At 42.2% G+C, this 23,659-nt stretch overlaps 1 protein-coding gene across 1 annotated transcript; it reads left to right on the top strand.

The window, feature by feature from the left end:
- Positions 1-240: 240 nt before the first annotated feature.
- DARS2 (aspartyl-tRNA synthetase 2, mitochondrial) lies at positions 241-16,014 on the top strand. The gene is made up of 18 exons (XM_009275888.1): positions 241-361; positions 1,392-1,459; positions 1,513-1,544; positions 3,462-3,528; positions 3,807-3,908; positions 5,111-5,206; positions 6,189-6,312; positions 6,955-7,001; positions 7,726-7,832; positions 8,644-8,713; positions 9,294-9,473; positions 10,305-10,412; positions 11,643-11,705; positions 11,887-12,039; positions 12,897-13,115; positions 13,582-13,692; positions 13,908-13,983; positions 15,082-16,014. The coding sequence occupies exons 1-18, from the start codon at positions 241-243 to the stop codon at positions 15,267-15,269; spliced, it is 1,932 nt and encodes a 643-aa protein (XP_009274163.1). The 3' UTR covers positions 15,270-16,014.
- Positions 16,015-23,659: the final 7,645 nt, after the last annotated feature.

Raw genomic sequence — 23,659 nt, 5'->3', positions numbered from 1 at the left:
AGGTGGCTCGCCTGCTGTGGCGGGGCCCTCCCCCGCCGCTCCCGGCCCTGTCTGCAGGGGCTCTGCTTCCTGCCGGTGCCCCAGGCCCTTCCGGGAGATGGAGCTCTGGGGTAGGGCTGCCCCTGGGGGGGAGAGGCTGAGGCTCGGGGGCTGGCGCTTTCCCTCCTGCGTCTTTATTTTTAACGGTTCGCAGGTTTGTGACGATCCCCTCTTGTTTCTGAGTCAGGTGCAGCCTGCGAAATGGCCCTTCCCTGCCTGCTGCGGCTGCTGCCCAGGGTGCTGCCCCCGCTGGCCGGAGCGCTGGCCCGGCCGGGCTGTGGGAGGGCTCTGCACCGGGCGGCCCCCGCCCCGGCGGCTCCAGGTGAGAAAGAAGCGTTTGTCTTATACCCGCCGCTGCCTCTTCTGGGTTTTGGTGGTTTTTTTTTCTCCCTGGGACCTAGGTCAGGGTATCCTGCAGAGGAGACTAAAGGCACACTTGCGATAAATTGTTTTCCCTGGATCTTTTTTTTTAAACGTCTTCTCCAAATCATGTTTTTATTTGACTTTTGGCATTTCACAGTGAATCGTGATTCAAACTATATTAAACCCAATTTGTCCGTCTTTTCTTTTTTTTCTGAGCTTTTACTTTGCTTTTTTTCCCCTCTTTCTTATGTAGCACACAATCTGTAAACAACAGGGGTAGCTGAATGCCTAATGTGAAAACAAACCTTCTTGCCCTCTACTTTACAGCCTTTAGGCTGTGGTGAAGGTAGCAAAGTAGACCAGTTCATATAATTATACACACACATATATATATGTCTAGGTAATAGCATCCTTCAAACTTCTCCTTGCAAGCTAAAACTCTAGCACATTCTGTAAGTGGTGTGCTTGGTTTTATAACTAAGTCATGATGCCAGGCACACTGGGGTCTGTGGAAAGTCTTCTGTAGTCATGGTTCAGGCCTTTTACCAGTAGTTGCAGGCAGGAAACTGTTCAATGTACACCCACATGGTGGGTGTCAGTGTGTTTCAGTCTTGGCTTGTCAAGCCCCCTTTCTGCTGTGTCTTCTAGATTTGAATGTGAAATTGTCAGAGTGCCTCAGGACTGATCTGCAGCTTTCCCTTCTCTTGCCCCTGAAATTTGCAGGGCACCAGTTTGCAGCAAGACTGTTCAGGTTTATGAAAGTTTGACTGAAACATAGAAATAATTTCTCTTAAAAACTTGTTTAGAATAATTTCATGTCATGTTTATGTCCTAATGTCTTACAGCAGTCATATTGGGGATATATGGAGTAATTTCTTTGTATATGTCTGAATTATGCTGGTGTTGGGAGGGTGGGGGGGGAAACCCTGTAACTGTTTTGTCTTGCCTGTCTGCAAAAGCCACAAAATAATTTATTATTTTTATTCAAGACTTCAATAGCTTCGTCGCTCGGACCAACACTTGTGGAGAGCTGCGTTCTGCTCACGTGGGACAAGAGGTCACACTGTATGGATGGATTCAGTACTGCGTTCTGCTCCTGTGGGACAAGAGGTCACACTGTATGGATGGATTCAGTATCAAAGGTAAATGCAAACCAAGGTAAAAATGGAGATGCTTATTTGCCAGATCCAATGTATGCTCTAGGCCTGGATTCAAACACTTTTTTTATACTTCAGGTTATCTTTTCGTATCCTGCAGTAGTCACTTCTGAAGTGAGTAAAACAGTTGAGAACTGTGCCAGATCAGTATTTAAAATTTCAGAGTTTCATACAAATGTTAATTGATCCTCATTACAACACTGTAAAGCAGTTAAATATTGTTACTGTTGTTGTATAGGAAAGCAAGCAAGTAATAGCGTATTTATAGCAATTCTGACAGCCGTGAGCAGATAACTTCTTTTATATAGTGTCCTTAAATTTTAAACAAACGTTATTTGTCTTTTCAACTACAGTATCTAATGAAGCAATTTTAAAGTATGCAAGCTTTGCTTAAAAAAGAAATGTTAAGAAAAAATATTAAGAAAAGGTGGTAAGCAGAAGATGAAATGTTAATTCCAACAGTTTGCTATAGGCGGCATGATATAATCACTCCTAATGGAGTTGTACATTTTGTAAATGTAGGGTGAAAAGCATGTCTGCATACAGCATGGACGATGCTCCAAAATATTCTGATCTTGGGTATGTGCTTGTAAAATGGAGATAGGTCCTGTGGCTTTGATGAAATTAATTTGTATCAAAAGTCATGTTTTGCATTTTACAGTCCAGAGAGGCTGGTTTTTATCCAGCATTGTTCTGCAGTGGTGGTCTGCATGGATTTTTTTTTTTATTAAAAGGTCTTGAGCATCTCGTCTTTAAACAGTCATGGGTGGAGTTCCAGGAAACAGATTTAGGATTATTGCAATGAGATCATTGCGCTCTTGCTTTTAAAGACAGCCAGAGCATGTTTCATTTGACAGCTTCTTGATGGATTAAATACAATGGTAGCTGTCTCTGCTGCAGCTGAAGAGATCAAGATTTATGATTCTGAGTCTAGGACTGTGGATTGTTCATGTGAAACTTTTTATGGGACCAGTGTTCTCCTTCTTGGTTTGTGGTTTGATTTTTTTTTTTTTTTTTTTTTTTGTATCCATGTGAACTTTAGTTTTATTGCTCATCTAAATGTGTTTATCTGAATGATGTTTCCCAGCAGGAAATTGCATGTGTTCAGAATCCCTGCTCTACGTGGATTAATTGTCAAGTTAAAATTCTGCCTCTACTGCTTATTTGCACATTGTCTGTGGCTGGGCAAAATCTGAAACAGATTGTTCAGGTTAGATTCAGATGTGGGAAAAGTATCTGTACATACATGTCCTGGTTTTGGCAGGGATAGAGTTAATTTCCTTCCTAGTAGCTGGTACAGTGCTGTGTTTTGGATTTAGGATGAGAACAAAGTTGATGACACACTGATGTTTTAGTTGTTGCTGAGCAGTGCTTACACTAGTCAAGGACTTTGTTGTTGTTATTATTTTATTTCAATTATTAAACTGCTCAACCCTCAACCCACAAGTTTTTCTCACTTGTGCTCTTTCAATTCTCTCCCCCATGGGGAGGGGAGCGAGCGAGCGGCTGGGTGGGGCTCCGGTGCCCACCGAGGGTAAACCACCACTACAAAACCTTATTATTATTATTATTATTATTATTATTATTATTATTATTATTATTATTATTATTATTATGTTATTTCAATTATTAAACTGTTTTTATCTCAACCCACAAGTTTTTCTCACTTGTGCTCTTTCAATTCTCTCCCCCATCCCACCAGGGGAGGGGAGCGAGCGAGCGGCTGTGTGGCGCTCAGTTGCCAACTGAGGTTAAACCACGACAATACATTACTTGGAAGTTCTTTGAGATTAGTCACAAGGTACAGCAAGTAGCTAGTTGCCATGTGCTTTGGCTTAAAAAGCAGAAGACTACTGAATTCTTGAAAAAACTGTTCTTCCTTTTGTGTTTTTCATGGATCAGACAAGGCCTGTTTCTGGTTTTGAGGGATTTCCAGGGACTGACCCAGATCATCATACCGCAGGATGAGGTAAGTGCTACCAAAACATGAGTGTCTATCATTTTTATTTTTCCTTTGGTAGCTTGGGTCCAGCAGACATGGAGAGCAGAACAAGTGCTCTGACTCGCAAGTAGACAAGCGTTATGAGAGCCCTGGTCTGACACAGCAACAGAAACATTAATGCTGTTTCGTCTGGCTTATGAGGAATGATCCTGGATTCAAATGGGCCATTAAGAAATTAGGCCCTTGAGCATGGTGCATTTCTCCTGTTCTTTGAATTTCTGTGAGACATTGTCATCTTCTTGCAGGCACATTCCCATGTGAAGAAGCTCTTGTCTAATGCCCCAGTGGAGTCTGTTGTGCGAGTGACTGGAATTGTGTCCCCTCGGCCCCCAGGGCAGGAGAATCCGGTGAGGAAGTTGGGGTCTCTCAGGGGTTTTTTCCTTGTGGAAAAGAGCACCGGATAGTAAGATTATGGTGGGGTTTGTGTCATAGCTTTGCCATGGGTTCTGGGTGTGTGACAGCCTATCCTCAGATAATGTGAGGGGAAATAACTGCTATGACATGTAACTTAGGAGAACCTCAAAGCACATTAGACACCCGTGAATTAAATTGTATTCCAGCCCTTTGAAAGGATAATGGCTAGCTTCTTCAGGTTTTCAAAATGTGGTTGAGAATTTCTTTTTCTTGAAAATAAGTATTGTCATCACAAGTTCCACAGCATGTGGTGGCCTATTTCTCACTCAGAATAGATTTTGCTGTTCTCGTTGTATAGGAAACAGGGGTTGAATAATTTTTTTAATGTTATGCATTCCCCAGCTCTCACTGTAATCAGCCGTAGATTAATCTGTCAGGATTGTACATATCCCATCACTGGCAGGCCTAAAAAGAGAACCTGGATTTATGACAATAACTTTTTTGCTCTGACCACTTATAGATGTCCATAAAGAATGCAGGCTTCAAGCAATGCTTTTATTTCTTTTAATCACTTATTTTATTTTAAGGTTGTATATACTTTTCCCTGGTAAATAGAAAGAGTTCTATAGGATCAAATGAACTTTGATGTGTCACAGTGCTAAGCAGGGGAAGCTGTCTGTTCTCCCTCAGGATCTAAGAAAAAGAAGACCAATTCTGAGAACTGGTGTATAGAACTGGAAGTTTTGAGAAGTTCCTCACAAGTTGCCTTTTTTGACTTGTATTAAGGACTGATGGTGATGCTGCTAATGCACACTAAAATGTATACTGCGTGGTTTCATTGAAGCTAATGGAACTAGTATTTTGTCCAAATGCATGTGCCCTAGAAGAGTCTGTTCCTCTGTGCTCAGCACATCCTTCAAGGAGAAGGCAAAGGAAAATAATTATATTGCTTGTAGAGATCAGTTTGCTACTGGGAAAGAGCATGCCATCTTTAGTGAGGTGACTTGTGTTTTTCTGAACAGAAGGGAAATCTAGGAGAAATTGGTCCTTGAGAGAAGTTCTGAGTTATACTGTGTTAGAAGGCAGGGAGGATAATCACATGGGTTTCTTTTCCCCCCGACCATCTGTGAAATACCTTTGTCCAATTGTTTTCCCTAAGTTTTGAATCTAATTTTTTTTTGCCTTTTTGCTCCAGAAAATGCCAACAGGGGATATTGAAGTGAAGGCAGAGACTGCAGAGATCCTGAACTCCTGCAAGAAGCTACCTTTTGAAATCAAGGATTTCATCAAGGTCTCAGCGTTTCTTCTTTTTTTTTACCAAAGTGGTGGCTTTTCAATAAATTGGGAATTTGCCCAGGGTGATGGTAAAACATCTGAGAGCTTTGTCTGGTTCTCCTAGCTCTGCTTTGGGGGAAGGATGGTATTTAAGATAGGAATACTGCTTGTTAGCTGTGAGGATGTATTTCTAATTAGAGTTAAGCAGAAAACAAGGCTTGAATGATTCCAGTGCACAGGGTTTTCAAATATCACTGTAAGAACAGATGGTAAGGGAAGAGTGAAAGAAATCGGGCTATGCGAGCTTTTTTGAGAGTGTGAAACAGAACCTGCCAATGCACTGCTGTGTTTTAAGGCAAGGGTACTTAGTCTTATCTGGGCAAGTAGCTAGTCAGCCAGAGGATTTTGTTCCTCTGTAAGAACGCAGTCTTATAAGAGGTTAGTTTTAGTGCAGGCTCCATGGTGCAGGAGTGGCATCACTGTTATTTGAAGATTTCTCTGTGCCATTGAAACTGTGACTGATAAATAGGTGTTGGAATTGGGGGAACTGGGTCCTGTTCCTTCTGTGTTATGGGTCCTGGACAATTCCCATCGTCTGCACTACTTTAGTTTTCCTGTCTGTAATAAGGATGTATCACCATTTAGTTTTTCCTTAAGATCTATGTATGATACCACTCCTGCTTAAAAATCGCAAGGAGGATTGCTACAGTCTGTTGCAGTGGACTGAGAATAAGGAGGGCTGAAATCCTGAGCTTTATTGAGGCAGCTCTTATCACAGTAAATGTCTGTCTGTTTTGTTTCTTTTTTTTAAAGTAATTGTCATGCATGGAAACACTTTCAGTGGCTGATGTTTGTGTAGGTTGTGGGTAATGGGTGGGTTGTGGCAATAGAGCAGCATTCTTTTTTAGCTTCCCTGTTTTGTCCTGTGGCTTTAGGAGCAGCTTCATTGGACATGCAATATGAATTTTGTCTTAATCCTAATTACTTCTTATCTCCAGAAATCAGAGGCCTTACGGATGCAGTATCGGTACTTGGACTTGCGTAGCTTCCAGTTGCAGTATAACCTGCGGCTGAGATCACAGATAGTGATGAGGATGCGGGAATATCTCTGTAACCTCCATGGTAAGAAAAGTGCTTGAAGAACAGTGAGCAGCAAACAACATTTTAGCCCTCCATTCTTCTGTTTCCTATTGCTGGGAAAGACTGCCAATCAACTTGCTACTCCAAACCGGTCCCACTTAGTAAGGACATGTCTGCTTGCAGTGGGGTCTTTAGAGGGATGTTGGCAGGCCTGAAGAACAAAGTATGTTGAAATCTCTTAGCATGCTACAAACAAGTTGTTTCAAATGAGGTATATCCAGTGAGAAAAGGCCTTTTGCAGGTAGTTTCCCTCTTTTGGTCACCCAACTTGAGGCATGTCAAAGAGATGGATTTCTTACAGGGCTTTTGCTTATCTTAAAATCAGGAAGTCCTTTCTGGAAAAGCAAAACCTAGTTCAAAATGGATAGAGAACAATTTTTCAGCCTATATGGAGTCCTCTGTCATCAACAGTTCTGGCAGGACATCAGGGTAGCTCAGAGCCTTTAAATCTGTCATTATACAAGTTATTCTTGGAAGCAGAAAATCTGTAGATTTTTGGAGAGGCTACATGGTGTGCTAGATCACCTATTTTGCTGACTAACTCTACTCTAGCTTACTTTGTGTCACACTAGTTCTCCCTGCTCTCAGCATATTCTATGTCTGAAGCATGTGTTTGTTCCTCAGGGTTTGTGGACGTAGAAACTCCAACGCTCTTTAAGAGAACGCCAGGGGTATGTATGCTGTTAGTAATGCATTTTAGCCTCCTGCAGTTGCATAGGCAGTTCATGGTTGAATTATTGCCAATTGCCACTTGGCCTTCATTGCTGTTCCCCCACTAAGGAACAGCTCATGTGCAAATTTCTACTATGATACATGGATCCTTTTAAAAGTAGAGGGAGTGAAAGGGAAGAGGTGATATCTTGTGTCTTAATTTTGGACCTTCAAATGAATAAAGCTTCTGTCTTGTAGAGCACATGTTGAATGCAAGTCCCATCCTGGGACAGCCAGATTATAAAACCAAAAAACTTCCTCTAAGCACTGTTTCCCCAGCATTTATCTCTTAACTAGTAGGTTACTGCAGTGGCACTACTCAAGTCATTTTAATTTCTGAGTTTATATTCCTTTCTTTCATTTCAAAAATAATTGGAGAGCTGTAGCCCAGGAGTTGTTGATGCAGCTAACACGTGGAGTTCTTGCATTTAAACCCCTGTCTTGGATGGTGTATGCATTAGTGTCTCAGAGCAGAAGGTGGAGAATCCTCCTTTCGGGTAATTTGGACCAATTTGGTTAACAGATTTTTTTTTTTTAAATGTAATGGGCAAACAGCCACTTCCTCACAAGTGGAATTTCATAATGGGGAAAATAGGTCCTTTCCTCTTGCGCTTCTAGTCTGTGCTGTCAGGAATTGAGGCCACTTACTTGCTGAACTCTGTAAGCTTTTCTTTCTGATGCTAGGGAGCAAAAGAATTCCTTGTGCCCTCGAGGGAAGCGGGCAAGTTCTACTCTCTGCCGCAGAGTCCCCAGCAGTTCAAGCAGCTCCTCATGGTTGGAGGCCTGGACAGGTAAGAGTTTCTTGGACTCCTGTTCTCTGCATGTCCTGTCCAGGGTTTGCTTGCTTTGATCTGTGAGGTTTTAGATACTTCCCCAAGAACTTACTGCCAAGGGTTTTGTGTTTTGAAGAGGGATCCTTAAATACTTAGGACTTTTCAGCTAGGCTAGGCCCTTTGCCCCAGCAATAATGCCTCCCAGTAAGAGGAAATGTATCCTGTTTGAAGGTTGAAATCTTCACTGTTGTTTTAAAAGGAAACCTGATCTGAAGCACAGTCTGCCTGAAGGGCAGAAAATCTAGTGTGTGATAAAAGCCTCTCCAAGAGTAATGTATAGAACTAATTGAGGTGAGGCTGGGCAGCTGAGCAGGACTGAGACAAGGAAAGCATGTTCTCGGGGTGCATGAGTACAAAGCTTTTAACTGGGTTTCTTTCTCCAAATAAAATTAAAGGAGAGGGAGAAAGTTTTTCATGCAGTGAACTGCAGGCCAGGTCTTGACCATGAGAGTTTTGCATGGCCCTTAGTAGAGTCCAGGTTTGGAACGGAAGGTGGGAAAAGGGGTTGTGTATGCCCCTGTTGGGAGACAGTTCACCTGGTAGCCTCCACATGCCTCTGAAGGTGTAGTTGGAGATGGATACAGCTGCTGATACAGTTGCTTCCACTCAAAATTCCATGCTTTTGAGGGGATGGGAACAACCAGGTCTATAATCATCTGCTGCAAAGGGAATAGACCTCTTTTTTTCTGGTTTTTTTAATGGACAATTCTTTGGCACAATTTAATTTAGGGTACTTTAAATTGTTATCTGAGTAAAAGTCCTATTGCAGGTACTTTCAGGTTGCTCGCTGCTACCGAGATGAAGGTTCGCGGCCTGACAGGCAGCCTGAATTCACTCAGGTAACCAGCTCACGCTGCCTTTTACCCTCCTCCTCACCCCAACAGCTTGTAGCTGTTTTTCCTTCTGAAGGTTTAGTTTCTGCTAGCTCTTGTGCTGCTTGGGGGGGGTACAATGTTGTTTGTGTGCTTCACAGACACAGCCCTTTGAAGTTAGTCTGGGACATGCACAGAGTGGATACTGTCCTTGGATGACTGCACAGTTCCACGTGCAATAGATGTGGGAATTGTGTTGCAGCAGTGATTGTGCTTGATGATGCAATCTCCTCCTGTCCTGCTAGGTTGGACATCCCATTCCTCAGCCTTGAGATCCCAGGCAGAGTTAGCCTGGTTCATTCAAGGCTTCTCCTTCTGTCCTTGTCATCATTACCTCATTCAGTTCTCTGAGGGGATTGTATCCTGAGTCATCACGCTGTAGGGAGATCATAAGCACACCCTCAGTCTAATGCAGTCATGCTATGATTTAATGTAGTATATTGTTTCTTTTTATGCTGGCTTTATAGTCAAGAGCTTCTGCAAGTAGCAATGCAAAGGCAAAACCTGTAGCTAATGTGGAATCCCCCCTCTTGTTTTCTATTTTAAGATAGATATAGAGATGTCATTTGTAGATCAAGCTGGGATCCAGAGATTGATAGAGGGCCTCTTGCAATATTCCTGGCCTGAGGAAAGAGGCTGCATTACAACTCCTTTCCCTTCCATAACATATGAGGAGGCACTGGCTGACTATGGGACTGATAAACCAGACACTCGTTTTGGGATGAAGGTGAGGGTTTGCCCATTGGAAACTTGCAGCTTTTCCTTTCTGTCAGTGTTTTAAGAATAATCTTTGTTTAAATCATGTATACATGATTGGCTGAGGTTCTTAATGCTGTAATTTACCTACGGTGTCTATCCCATCATTGCTGCTTTGTACAGGTAATCATCTCTTGGAGAAGAGAGGGTTTGATTATTTGGTTGTGGGAAAACGTATGTTTTTAGAACACTTTAAAGATAATGTAGTGTTAGGAAGCAATGTATCTTGACTATCTTAGGAACAGAAGCCCATAAGGCATCCACAGATACTGTAAGTGCTTTTCTCTACTGCAGTCGAAAGCATACTCCTGGTGAGCATGCTTCATTAGACAGGCTTCTCTAGCCTTTTAATGGTCTGAAGATGTTTTTAAGATAACCAACTATGGTTGTGTGCATACACTGTTTGTTTATGAAATAAGAGTATGAAAGTATGAAATAAGAATATTGACAAATGTATTAAGAGGAGCAGTGCTGAAAAGCAAGAAAGCACCTTATATTTCCCCAGGAATTAATTTTGGGGGTTTCTTTTTTCAGTATACAGCTCTCTTCACTGTGGTAGGATGTCACCATCTCAACCTTGGGTTTTTCTGGCTGTCTTGCACTTCTGTTTCTGCAGTGCTTAGCCTCCTAATGGTTATTCCAGCTTGGCCCCATTCATTTCTTTCTATGAACCATTTGATTTCTCTGAGCAAAGAAATGATATCTCAGGGAATGGTGTTGAAGGCGTTAAGACACATGTGCAGGATTTTTGCTTCATGTTCCTACCACCACTGCTTTTTCCCCGTGTGCTCTCTCTTCTCAGATAGTGGATATCAGTGACTTTTTACGAAGATCAGACATTCAGTTTGTGCAGAATGCACTCAGTTACCCACGCGGCACTGTCAAAGCCATTTGTATCCCTCAGGGGGTGGTAAGTGATGCTTTTACCTACTGCTTATGGTTTATGTGAAATAAATAAAATGCCAATTTGAATTCCTTTGTTGGTATGGAAATGTTCCTTGCTATTACTGGGAGAGTGGTGTCCTTCAGGGAACTTGGGATTGGTTGTAATTGATGTCAGGCTGGGTTAAGTGGTGTTAGAATGGAGATGATCAGGTGACAGGAAGAATATATCGTCCTCAGGAAGGGGAGGAAGAGAACAGAGCTGCAAGATCCCTTGAGGATAGGGAAGCCTCTCAGGGCTTCAGCTTGCTTTTGTCAATGATGGCTTCTGATGTGCATCTGAATAATAAATTGTGCCCTGTGGCAAGAGATTGAAACAGAGCCAGGTATGGCACAGCTCTGTTCTGGACTAGTGAGAGAAAGGTCAGGTGGTTACAAGCCCTTCTCATATTTGCTTTTGTTGCATCTGTGGGCACAACTCATGTCTCGTAATGAGAATGTCACGGACCAAATCCAAGGCTGACAAAAGATGTAGAAGATTACTTGACACAAGCTATTTGTTTTGGCAGGGAAGCATATTTAATTCTGGCTGTGGGCTTCTTTGCAACTTGGGCAGTATGGAGAAAAAAAAAAAAAATCCCTTGAACACTGTTTTATTTGGGGAATAGGACTTTCTCACCATGGTTTTCTCTTGGGATTTCTTTAATTTTGGCACAAAGTGCAAGTTACTGGCTTCTCACAAGAGGGCACTAAGGTGTGCGTTTGAGCAAAACAAAAGTGGAATCTTGAGCCCCTCTAAACATTAGAATAGCTGAAAAAAATCAGGATCCTGATGCAGGTCCTCACATCTGCATTTCTTTGCACGTAAGAGCCCAGTTGGTTTCTTTCTGTTCCTCCAAATTGAGCTATGCCTTCCCCATCAACAGTGTGGTGTCATAATCTTGTTCCTGAATGCTGGAGGCAGTTGGCATGATTTGACTCTGCTGACAAGCTACATCTGATCTGTGAGCAGGGAGAAAACCTGCAGCCAGATGTACAGCCTAGAGGGGCCCCTTCCTGAAAGGAGCCCTTGGAGAAGACACCCAGCTGCAGCCTAGTGCTGTGGTCCATTTTCTATTCCATAGCCTTCATAGAACTTGCACTAGAAACAAATAACTGGGCAGGTTTGGAAACAGCTCAGTCAGTAGGTTTGAATCCTGGTCAGGCTTTCCATAGATTTTGCTGATGTTCAATGTGTCTTCTCTTGCTCTTTCCCCAGAGATATTTTAAAAATAAAGATTTGGAGTCATTAAAGGAGTCTGCAAAATCCCAGTTTAACCAGGTGAGACAGAAACACTGCTGAGGCATTGGAAACGGTGAATGACAAAGTGTGTATAAAGGCACTTGCAGGCAGAGGAAGGTAGAAGAGCAGTTTTTAATAACCGAGAGTCAGTGCCTGAGTATGTGATGCTTCAAGACAAGAGAGGGCAGCACTGAACTGACATAATCTTATCTATCTTTAGGAAATCATGGAAATTATCTGCAGGCCTGATGGAAGCTTGAAGTCTCTGCTTACAAAGTTTCTTGGTGAGGAGCAGCAGTCAGAGCTCATCCAAGCACTGAACATGCAGGTGGATGATGTGGTACTGCTGGCAGCTGGTGAACACAAGCAAGTGGTAGGAAGCATTTCTTGGGTGGCTGTGTGAGTTGAATGTTGCTCATGATGGCGTTGATGTTATCTGACCTTAGTCTAATTCTTCTTATTAAAATAGGTCATCATCTAATTCTACATTTCTCTGGAGCTGAAGTTATAGCAACAGCAAATAATGCATGAAATGTACCTATTGCTTTTATTTCCCCCAGTCAAATTCTGGGAAGAACTTGTAACTGACATGAAAGCTAGCATATAAACCAGGAACAAATCAGTACCTCCTTTTTTCTCTCACCTTAACTTAATTTTTAAAGCATCAAACAGATTGGAAAACAAGGTCAAGTAGGTAATTTTGTCTCCTATAACCAGATGACTAGAGTGAAGCACAGCTGCTTATTAGCAGCAGTGATGGGAGATTGTGTCCCTACCCTTCTCTGTATTCTTGCCTGCAGACGTTGCCTTCCAAGCATTGGTTTATGACAAGATGTCATGCTTTGCTTGATAGCCAAAATTTTGTCATATTCTTTCTGTGCCTTCATTTCTCTGCCTGCAAAGTGCAGATCTTACCTGCGCTCCCCCAGTTAATCCACACTTGTGTAGAGTTTGAGATTAGTGCAGGAGAATTCTGTGAGGATGGAACATTTGGAAGAAAATGAACTTTCCAGCTCCTTATTTGCTTTTCTTTGTCAAACCCTGGAGCTGCTGCTGCCTCAGCAGGAAGGTGATACTTAGGAGATAAGGCAAAAGTGTTTAAGGCAGTAGTGCATTACAACTGATGCTGTCTCTGATACTACCTTTATGAAACGCTTTCTCTGGTCAGTGTTTGAGTGACTTCCCTGTTAGTAAAATTGCCCCGTCTCATTCTCTCCCTTCTCTTTGCAGTGCTCTGCATTAGGAAGCCTACGGTTGGAGAGTGCTGACCTCCTTGAGGCGTCTGGGCTGGTACTCCGTGATCCTATGACTTTTCACTTTCTGTGGGTGGTGGATTTTCCTCTTTTCCTCCCCAAGAAAGAGAATCCCGCTGAACTGGAATCTGCTCATCACCCCTTCACTGCCCCTCATCCTTCAGATACCAGCCTCCTCTATTCTGATCCCACAAAGGTAACTAACTTCATGCCTGCCAGCTGTCTGTCCTGGAAAACTGGGCAAGTAGCATCTGTTTTTACTGTAAAAAGGGATGTTTCATGGAACTGACTGCATATTGTACGTATCTGTTTAGAAGAGATGGCTTCCAGATTATGCTGAGTGGCAAATATCCATGTGTGTCCCTGACAAAAGGAGCTTACAGGAAACAGTTGCTTAAGGGCAGGAGTCATATTCTGATCCATCCCACGTTGCTTCAGTTTTTGATCAACTTTGCAGAAGGATTTGTACTGTTCCCACCTCTGTCAGCAGCAGTCCATGCCTCTGATAGGACTGGTACCTGAACTGCAAGGTACCACTGAGAGAGCAGTGTTGTAGTATGTCATGGCTTTGTTCCCAGTGTCTTTGCTGTCTGTGTCCAGGTTGGTGTTAAATGCAGCTGTGCCCCAGCCTTGCTAAGGTGCTTATTAATTTCTTCCTGCAGGTCCGTAGCCAGCACTATGACCTTGTGCTGAATGGCAGTGAAGTTGGAGGTGGCTCCATCAGAATTCATAGTGCAAAACAACAGCGTTTTGTGCTGGAGAAAGTGCTGAAGGTAACACCTACAGATGTATCTAACATTCTCTTGGAGATTTAAAGGACTAATTTAAATATCCATTTCAAATTCTGAGAGAAACACTCGTGTGCTTCTGAGATACAGAAACATAACTCCTAGCCCTGAGTGATGGATGACTTCATCATACCTTCATCTTATATTGCTAGTAGAAAGAGCGTTGTTTGTCCAGTAACACTTCTTATGTAATTTTGCAGGAGGATTCTGAGGTGCTTTCCCATCTGCTTGAGGCTTTGGAGTTTGGAGCTCCACCTCATGGAGGAATTGCTTTAGGTGAGTGCTCTGTAGCTCTCCAGGATGCGGGTGTCTTGTGACTTTTTGTTTTGGCATATTAGATCCCAGGAACAAGCCTCATGCTTGTTAGCAAAAGCTTTGTCTCCTCCTGACAGAGGGCTGTTCTGGTGTTGCTGTTTGGCACCACTAACACGGTAACACTGTGTAGGCTTCACAGTGCTTCCATCTCTGTAGCTGCTTTGTAGAAGGGAACAGAGGTTTCGTCACCAAGTGCAGAATGTTTCGGTGTTCCTCCCCAGTGTCATAGTGTGATTCAGTTCTTATGCAAGGACCAAATCACATGTTGGTGGCTCTAAGGATGATCCTTACACACTGTTCTACAAATACCGTATTCATTAGGATTAGGTCATCTTTATTCTCATTCCTCTGCGGCCAGAACAGCATCCCTGTACTGCATGCCCAGAGGCCTGGGACAGCATGGTACTTTGTTTTGTGCCCTGGGTCACAGCCACGACCTCACCCTCTGCTTCAGTCTCACTTCCCTTCTTCCTGATCTGTTTTGCTCACTAATTCAGATAATGTCAGATATTTTTCCTAGAACATTGAAAGTTTGTGGTTTTAAGAAAGAAAAAAACCAAAACAACCCCCCCACCAAAACAAACAAAAAACCCTACAAAAAACAAGGGTAGCATTTTAACCTGTGGTCTTCCAGTGTGATTTCCCTCCATCCAATCACCCAGAGGCTCTTTCTTTCAATTCTTCCTTGTTGTAATCCTTCAGAACTGGTTGATCAAGAGCTTTGAGCAGTTAAGTAGTGCCCTGACAGTGTTCCTGCCACTTAGCCCTGGTTTTGTATTGCTGTCTTTTGCAAAGGCACTGTCTCTGTCTTGCAGTCCTTGGTGTGTTGCAGAACTTTCTGTAATATTGAAAAGCTTTATTTTGCTAGGCATTTCTGCTCTTTAGGCAAGTCTGTTTCTCTGCTACTAGTTGCGACTAATTTTTTTCCCCTTACTTGCTTCAGTTTTATTCTTCAAGCTCAGTAATATTATCTACTCCATCTTTCTGATTTTTCTGAATTGGAGGAAGTAATACAGGGCCATAACTCAAGTGGTTCACCAATTTGTTTTCTGCTTCTAGGACTTGACAGGCTGATCTCTCTTGTCGTTGACGCTCCAAGTATCAGAGATGTCATTGCTTTTCCCAAATCCTTCAGGGGACGGGACCTGATGGGCAGTGTTCCAGACTACGTCACTCCAGAAGAACTAGCGCCATATCACATCCAGGTTTCCTGGCCTCTTGCAGAAAAAGAGGCAAAGCAAAACTGACTTAAAGCCAGTGATGTAAGCTGATCTGTTTAACCAGAGGTGGTTACAACTTCTAAATACTAGAATTCAGTTCAGAAAACATCAGCTTATGCGATGTTATGCGAGGGTGGGGGACAGTGCAACCCCACTGTACCATGGCATTTTCAGGATTGAATGGGAAATAGATACAAGGGCTCCCCGATAGGAATTCACTTTAGGGTTCGTAATGGGAAGGAGAAGTAGAAAAGCAAAAGAACATAATTTTAGCATAGGATATTGAGAATGTTGGCTTTGGGGTGTCATACTGGAGTGATGATGGGATCTAATTTTTTTCACTCCCCACTTTTTCCATGTTGCTTGTAAAGTATTCCTCCTCACGTCTGGAGGACATAGTGTCAGCTTCCCTGGCAGATGGTCTGTATTCCTGATGATCATTGAATCTGTTAGCTGAGGACTGTTACAATAGAGCAGTGCTGTGCTGGGCCAAGAGCTCTGGACACTTCACAGCAAAACTTCAGTGCAACCAGCAGCTTGTCTCATGCTGGAGGATACAAGATCATCCAGAACTTGCCACAGGGAGTTCATATTCAGCTGCGTTCTCTCTTTAAAGACTGGGAGAGAAGTGTTTATATCATTTGCAACAGTTGTCCTCGTAATACTTCTCAAACAGGAGATGATCTGTCTTTGGGGCCTGTGGTCCTACTGCTTTTCAGCACGCTAATTCTGAAGTTTGTATGTTTGTAAATAAAGTTTATCTGGCAATGTGGTTTTGACTGAACTTGGCTTTGGGCTTTCTCTACAAGAAAAGCGAGCCACCAGTTCTTGTTTATGACCCCGATCCCTCCAGGAGATGACAAATCTGTGACAGCGTAGCAGTGTTGCCAGTCTTCTGTGGATTCTGCCTGGCCCTGCAAACTTGCTGCTACTGTGGTGAGTGATGCAGCAGCAAATTCCTCGCAAATAACTAACTGTTCATACCTGTCCCACACCAGAACAGCCACAGTGCAGGAGCGACTGTACTGAGTAGAGCATGGGCTTTAGCAGCATCCTACCACACCAAGCCACTTGGCTCTGCTCTGTAGTGTATAGCAAGCCCTCTGCAGAGGCACTCCATAGGTGTTCTTAGTTCTGTGCTTAGGTTGGAGAGAGCAGAGAATTGGTGGGAGGAAAGGAGGAAGGTGAAGAAGCTGAGGAAAAAAGAAGAAAAAGATTACCTGAATAAGCTAGGAAGATGGTGCAAAGGAAGAAAAGGGAGAGCTACTGTGTCCCAGCTGGGAAGGACAGATGGAAGACTGCAATTCTCGTCTGGGCCGATACTGAACTCCAGCCTTCTGCAGGAGATCCTATCCTGCAGATTCTAACAGATTCTAGGCTGCTCCAAGGGTTACAGCTAATGCAGTCTCCACGTTGTAGGATAACATTACATGGAGGTGTACTGTCCTGTTGATAAGAAATAGTAAGGGAGGTGGCTCTTCTCCTTAAGGTTGGGGTGGGGGTTTTTTTGAGTACTTTATACAGGCTGAAAGTACCATCCATAGACAAGTAACGGTAGAGCTGACTTGCTGCTGCTTTGCAGATTATAAGATGATGGAGTTGCGTGTAAAAGAAAACTTAAATCCTTTCTTACCTCATGATTGTTATCGTCAGTCTTGGAGCATGGTTAAATACTATTTAAAAAAACAAAACCAAAACCAACACAATCCTGGATTTGTATTCACATTCATTCTAGCCAAACACTGTGAATTCCTTAATTTTTTTCCTTGTATGAGCCATTCATTCTTATCTTGAAATTTATTCACCTTTTGTTTTACTTTTTTTTTTTCTGAGTAGAAGCTGTCAGTAATGGAGTGAGGATCGGTTTTCAGAGAGAGGCTGAGCTGCAGATTGGATCCCTAAGCAGATCCATGTTAAAAACTTTTTTTTTTAAATTTTGTTGTTGTTGTTTTTGTGAGGAGGAGAATCACCTTGTGAGAGTTATAGCAGATATTTTTGTTCCCTTAACTTGTAAGTGGTCATATGGAATACAGCCACTACAAGCCTATGTATTATATTCAGACTGCTTTTTTAGGGGATGCTGGATTTTGTTATTTAGTTTCTTTACTGGTACTGAGATTAAGATTTGCATGGAATTTGCTTGAGGATCATCTGTGTTCCTAAAGCAGGGATGTCAGAGGCTTGTTTGAGGACATGGAATCACAGAAAATAAGTTATTCTGCAAAGTTCTTCACTCCCTCCAGACTATTATTTATAGTAGCTGTAAACATTATATGCTGAACTTTTTTTTAATTGTGAAATAAGGGGTACTGTATCATTTGGTTAGTAACTGTTTGCAAAGGCAAATGCTGTTTACATTTGAAGAGTCCCAGTTCTTTAAATTAGGATTATCACCAAGCGTTCAAAGGGTAACTGATGCTCTAAGAGGCTTAAGCAGAAACATAACACTGCCTGGAACATTCCTCTTGAGAGCACTTGTTAAAACGTGAGAGCAAGCTGTCTCTGAGGCATATACATCCCTCTTTCTTGTGCAAGCTGTTTTGTGTGATGTTTGTTTACCCACTGCTATATTAAGGACTCACTGCAGTTGTAAGTGTGTGACACAGCTACAGTGAAAAAAATGCAACAAAACATGTTATCTGAGCTGCTGCAGTCCTGCCACAATTAGGTCAGTGGAAAAGATGTATCCCAAACTTATGCAAGCCATCTGTGCTTGGATTTGTCTATGAAGGTGGCTTACAATACAAGTGTGTGAATTTGCTGGTGGTTATGTGATTGTTGCCACAGAGAAGACATTAATTGTTTTGTTTTTTATAGAGCATTGTGTAAGGCTTCACTTGGGTTTGTGGAAGCCTGATCTACAGAAAGTCACTTTAAACCACAGTCTAGTTGGCATACTTAGCTGCATATTTTGGTAGAAGCAAGAGTAGACAGACATTACAAAGAAATATGTGGCAATAAGGGGCAGTCATATTGCGGACCAATATCTCATGTTTGCTGGAGAAAAGCTGCTGGCCTGTGATCCTGAAAATAGATGTTAAAACCACTACTGCAGTTCAGCACAATGTCCATCAGAAACACCTGCTGAAAATAAGCTACAGCATAACCACAAACTGCAAGCTTTCACAGAACCCTTGTTGCTTCTACCTTCCTTTTTCCTGTATGAGACAAACCTATGGAGAAATGTTGCTATGTCAGCTATGCTTGAAAATGCAAAGTCCTGGACTCCTCTAAGAGTTACTCTTTAAGTAAAATCCTTCATTAGAGGTGTGGTGTGTAAGAAAAGGTTGGTGAGTCTGTATTGCTGTGTGGTTTGGGTTGGCTTTTTTTTTCCCCTCCCTCATACAGCACAAGCCTCCAAGCCCAAGCCAAACTAGCAGTGTAGGTCTGTTCATCAACTTAATGGGAGTCCAAAGTCCTTGAGGGTGCCTTTACACTACTCCTTTTTGTCTAAAGAGCAAGCAGTAATACAATCAGTATACGCAGACTCCTCCTTGTTTTGGAGGGAGGTACTAATGAGGCTGTTGGCTGTTACCAGAAATGCCTGTTGGCACACAGAGCAGCCTTCCATGCTACAGTATATATGCATGTGAAATTAGTAACAAACCCCGTATCATTACTATCTCCAGATTCCTGCACTGATTTCCACATGTCATTATGACTCTTCTGCTCTTTCTTCAACCTGTTCTCAATGTGTGTGAGTATGTATGGACAAGAGAATTGCTCAGCCTCTGGGTACTCTACCTGGAGCAGTTGGCTTTGTTGGGAATAGAATCACCAGCTGGACACAGGTGCTGCCTGAGGATTTGTTTTGCATCTTTGCTGGTACGGATCAGCTTGTGATGGTTGAGTGTGTTCCCTGACATGGTCTTCTCAACTCCAGAGAACTTAATGACTAGCATACAAGGGATGTGAATGTTAGAGTAGGTGATAGGATTGTACAAGGAGTGCTCTCGCAGAAATGAGAGTTCTACGTAAGGCCTCTCTACTCCTTTAACCCCACCAGCTTGCTGATTTTCTTCTGTTAGATCTGAATGAAACACTGGTAAAATGGAGAGACGGTTTATTCCCCACCTGTAGGGGAACTGGCTCTGTGTACGTTTCAGTAGATTTGACTGGAACAACCCTCTAGTAATTTTATACCACCCTTTTGTAACGTTAGGGATAAGTTTCTGATGCATTTCAGTATTTTTTTTTTCTTCCAGAACAGGAATGTAGCACGCTGGTGGGATTCTCAGCAGCCAAAGCGTGGGATTTTTTTTCTGAAAAGTTTCCAAGCCTACCCAGAATACTGCAGGTTGGGCCAAGCTGGGGAGAGATATCAGTGCTTGATTTCAGCCATCCCAGATGGCTTGGGTGGGTTTGGCTGCAAAGGTTTTGTACGAAACACTGTAAAGACAGGAACTGTTTTCAGAATTCAAGCTGGAGTTTAATCCTATACAGTGCTGGTATTTAGCTATCTCTCTAGAGTTAGCTAAATTACAGATACAATATAACTTCACGGCAGCTTTGTGTAATCCCATGCTGCAGATACCCAGAGGTTCAGGGTGCTGATTAATTTCCTGTTCTGTTGAAAACAGGCTACTGCTATAAGAAAATATTATTATTTGTAACAAGTCAGCAGAAATTTTCAAAGAATTTTCAGCTGTTGGCAGCTGGATTTGTACCCGCTATTTTACCCCATGGGGAAAAGGGAGGAGCTACTGCTCTGTACTGTCACTCTCCTGTAGCCTGAATCTGACAGGAGGACATTTGTGTATACTTTTCTTTGTCTTGGAGAGCATGGGGACCTTAGCTCAGACCTGACGTAAGGACACTCGGTGCGGTGCGGTAGAAGCTGGAGGGACATTACTCGGGCATACAAAACTACTCCTGGAGCTAGATCGTATGTTAGACCCAGCGTTGCTGCATGTGAGCAGGAGGTGGTGCTTTGTACATTCGTGTGGCACCTCCACTGGAAGGCATGGCTCCACTGCTCTGTTTTTCACAGGCATCTCTCCCACTGGGAGGAATGGAGCAGGTATGGCATCGGGCGATGCTTCACTGATGTCCAGCATGTGGTGAATACAGGCAGCCTCAGAAAAAGAGTCTATAACGGCAAGAGCAGGGGGATAAGGAGAGCTTATGCTCCCAAATGTAAGGGTTTCTATTTTCCCCCACTTTCTTTATACCTTCAGTTACTTGTATGATGATTTGTTTTGACTACACTCGCTTGTTGTTGTCAGCGTACCTCTCGTTGAGGATGCTTGGTACGCTCTCTGTCCCTTTGGCCCATGTGTTAACAGCAGCAGAAAAGGCATAGACAACTGACAGCCACCTAAGTGGTACCAGATGGAAATCCCCTGTGTAAGCTTCACATGACTTCACCTCTAAATGTTCGCTCTCTTATTCTAGGCTTGTGTTCTAGTTTGTTGGTTTTTTTCAAAGCATTGTTTTATGTAATTAAAAAATGTTGATTACATGCAGTCACCAGCTGTGCAGGCCATAATTCTACAGCAAACAGAGCTCTGTGACATATATATTCAGCCTGGATTGGTCACATTTGCCTCTAATAACCCAGCAGGCTCCAGCATTCTTGTTATGTTTTGATAGCCTTAGTGTTTACTGTAATGCTAAAGTAGAGTTTAAGAAAAGCATTATCGACAGTTCTCCCATTAATTTGGTCATATTATAAATATATTTGTATTTCTGTAGCCACGAGTTGTGCTGTTATGTGTTATTCTAAAAAGTACTTCCTCCTGCTTAATTTAAATCTCTCATCAGATCATTTCATGAGGTACCTTCCCATTTAGGTTATTAGAAGGAATGAATATTGAAATTCCTTCTATATTTTCCATTCCGCTCATCATTTCACAAACTTACATCCTCTGTTTTTCAATCACGTCAATATTAAGCTGTAGAGTTTTAGGTTATCTCATCTGCCTTCCTGTGGAAATCGCTGCATATCTCCTATGCTACTGGCAGTGACTTTCCATACACCCATCGACAGCTGAAGTGGCCAAAAGTTGATGCTGTTGTAGGGTGTTTTGGGTCCCCCCCCCCCCCCCGCCGTGTGTTACTGTTTGTATTTGTCAACCTTCACTTTCTGCTCTGTACTGTGTAAAGGTACTAGATAACTTTTTTGGTGCAAAAACTAGTATTAACCATGTACTTCAGTTAATATTTAAAAAAAATATAAATTATCAGAAAGATCACAAAGAACCTGATAAAAGAAAGGAGCAAGCTTTGGCAACACTTTGCGCTTTCCCAAGTAGCAGGTGTATACCGAAGTGAATGATTAAAAACATTTCTGAGAACAGTTAGTACAAGGGACATGTACAGTGGCAGTTTTCTCTGGAACAACAATCACAGTGTACTATTGGATTTTTTTATATTATCCTCTATTTGGAGAGTGATAGATTTAAAACACTCTCCGTCCTGAGAATTTTACTTGTTTGCTTAGCAATTTGAAGAGAATTGTAATTGAAGGCTTCAGCTCTTTGATGGTGTCCTTTGAAATGCAGGCTTCTCATTTGTCATCTGTTCAATTTTTCTTGTCATTAGATCTTTACTTGTGTATAAAAAGACATCCAGTACAGTTTTGTAAAATAAAAGCCTTAAATATTTTGTGGGGTTGGTTTTTGGTTTGGGGTTTTTTTTTTTGGTAGCATGAACAGAACTAATTTGACAGCAATTGCAATGCCAGGGCTCTGAGTAGGGTGGTACCGAGTGTCTCTAATCCTTTCAAAGAGCATCGCTTCACTTTAAGTGGCAAAATGACAGTGTCCAGAGCAAAATGCGTGTGATGTTTCTCGTGGGTGATGCAGCCCCGGTAACCGTAGAATGCTATGTTTTTGCAGCTCTGTACAAACGTATCAGAGAACAAATAGGAGGGGTAGGTGGGTGGATGACAGGCTGACTAGCTCAAGGTCACACAGGCTATTATCCCAGAGGGAGCATCCCAGGAATGCTGTAACAGCTCACATAGAAAGCTAACTCATCTCTAACCTCCCATGCTTCTTTACAAGGAAAAAATGCTGGAGTTTAGATAAAAAGTACTATGTCATATTCATAGCAAAAGTTTAAAAAAGCAATTATGGAAGGCAAGAGCTTGATTTGGATGTTTAGGATGTCTTGTAAAAATCCCAAGAATGCTTTAAATAGAATTTAAAGTGAAAGCATATAAAGCCATGAATTCTCATTTCATATTTTCACTGTTAATATTGTATAACTAAAGACAGATCCAGCAAATCCCTGGCAAATGTTTGAGAGGAGGGGAAAAAATGATTCTTTTAATGGGAGGAGTATAATTTTAGCACAGCTACCACAGAAATACACAGGACCAAGCTCTTCCCACAATTGCCTTTGGAGATAGCTTGCTGGTTTTAATGCAGTTGCAGGAGCCACATGAAGAAAATATCTGGCATGCTGTTACTAATTTCATTTGTGGAAGAGGAGATAAACAGTAATGAATATAAAAACCCATTAAATGTAGACTCACTAGTTAAATAACTATGCTAACTAAATTAATATACAAGGAGGTACTTTGTAGTCATGATGACATTCAGCTGGAATGATACTTTCTGAAAGGCAATTTCTGCAAGTTTATAATTTTATTAATGCTACCTGAACAACCTTCTGTTTAAATCTAAGTTAGGAGCCTGCAGACCATTTTCTTCATGTCAAGGTCATTTCCATCCCCCCTTTCTACTTCTTGCTACTTCCTTGGCAGTGCCAATCAAAGCATTTTGAGGGATGCCCGGGGAGCAGCACTTCATTATTTCAACTAGGACCAGTTTTGGGGTCCGGCACACTGCATGGCCTCATAAACAGCTGCTGCAGCACAGGTGAGGAATAGGAATAAGTGACTCAGGTTTGGGGAATATAGGAATGAGGACTACTTAAGCTGACTTGAAGTAAAATAATGTGCAGTTAATTCATGCTGCCATCTTGTGGCTCCTGCTTAGAAAGATTTAAAAATACTGGAAATTGTCAAAATAATCAGAATCTATCACGCAACAGTAGGAAATACTGAAGCTGTCCTTTAAATAGCCAGTGACACAGATTTTTGTGCATTTTCCTAGGGGTTACTGTTCCCTTTGAAATCAAAGTGGATTGCCATTTTTTTTCCTTAGCCTTTCGTGGCAGTATGAACTAAAAGCTGGAGGTGTACAGTGCGTGTTTATATCTTCTGTGATACTATACATCTTATTATGGAGAACAGACATCACATAATGTGCAGTTATAGAAAATTTCATGCATTTTAACAAATTCATAAACAAAAAAATGGCATTTTACATATCCTGGAGGATAAGTAAAATTGAGGATGAGAAGTCTCACCAAAGTCTGCTGAAGGCTGTGTCTATCCCGGTGTCATAAAAGAAGAAACAATGAGGGTGATCAGGAGGGTGAGTTGCTTAACTCGCCTTGCTTTCAAC

The sequence above is a fragment of the Aptenodytes forsteri genome, unplaced genomic scaffold, assembly GCF_000699145.1.
Source record: "Aptenodytes forsteri isolate BGI_AS27 unplaced genomic scaffold, ASM69914v1 Scaffold289, whole genome shotgun sequence".
Taxonomy (NCBI): Eukaryota; Metazoa; Chordata; class Aves; order Sphenisciformes; family Spheniscidae; genus Aptenodytes; species Aptenodytes forsteri.
Note: the sequence above shows the minus strand (reverse complement) of the source record. Positions and strands in the feature narration are given on the sequence as shown.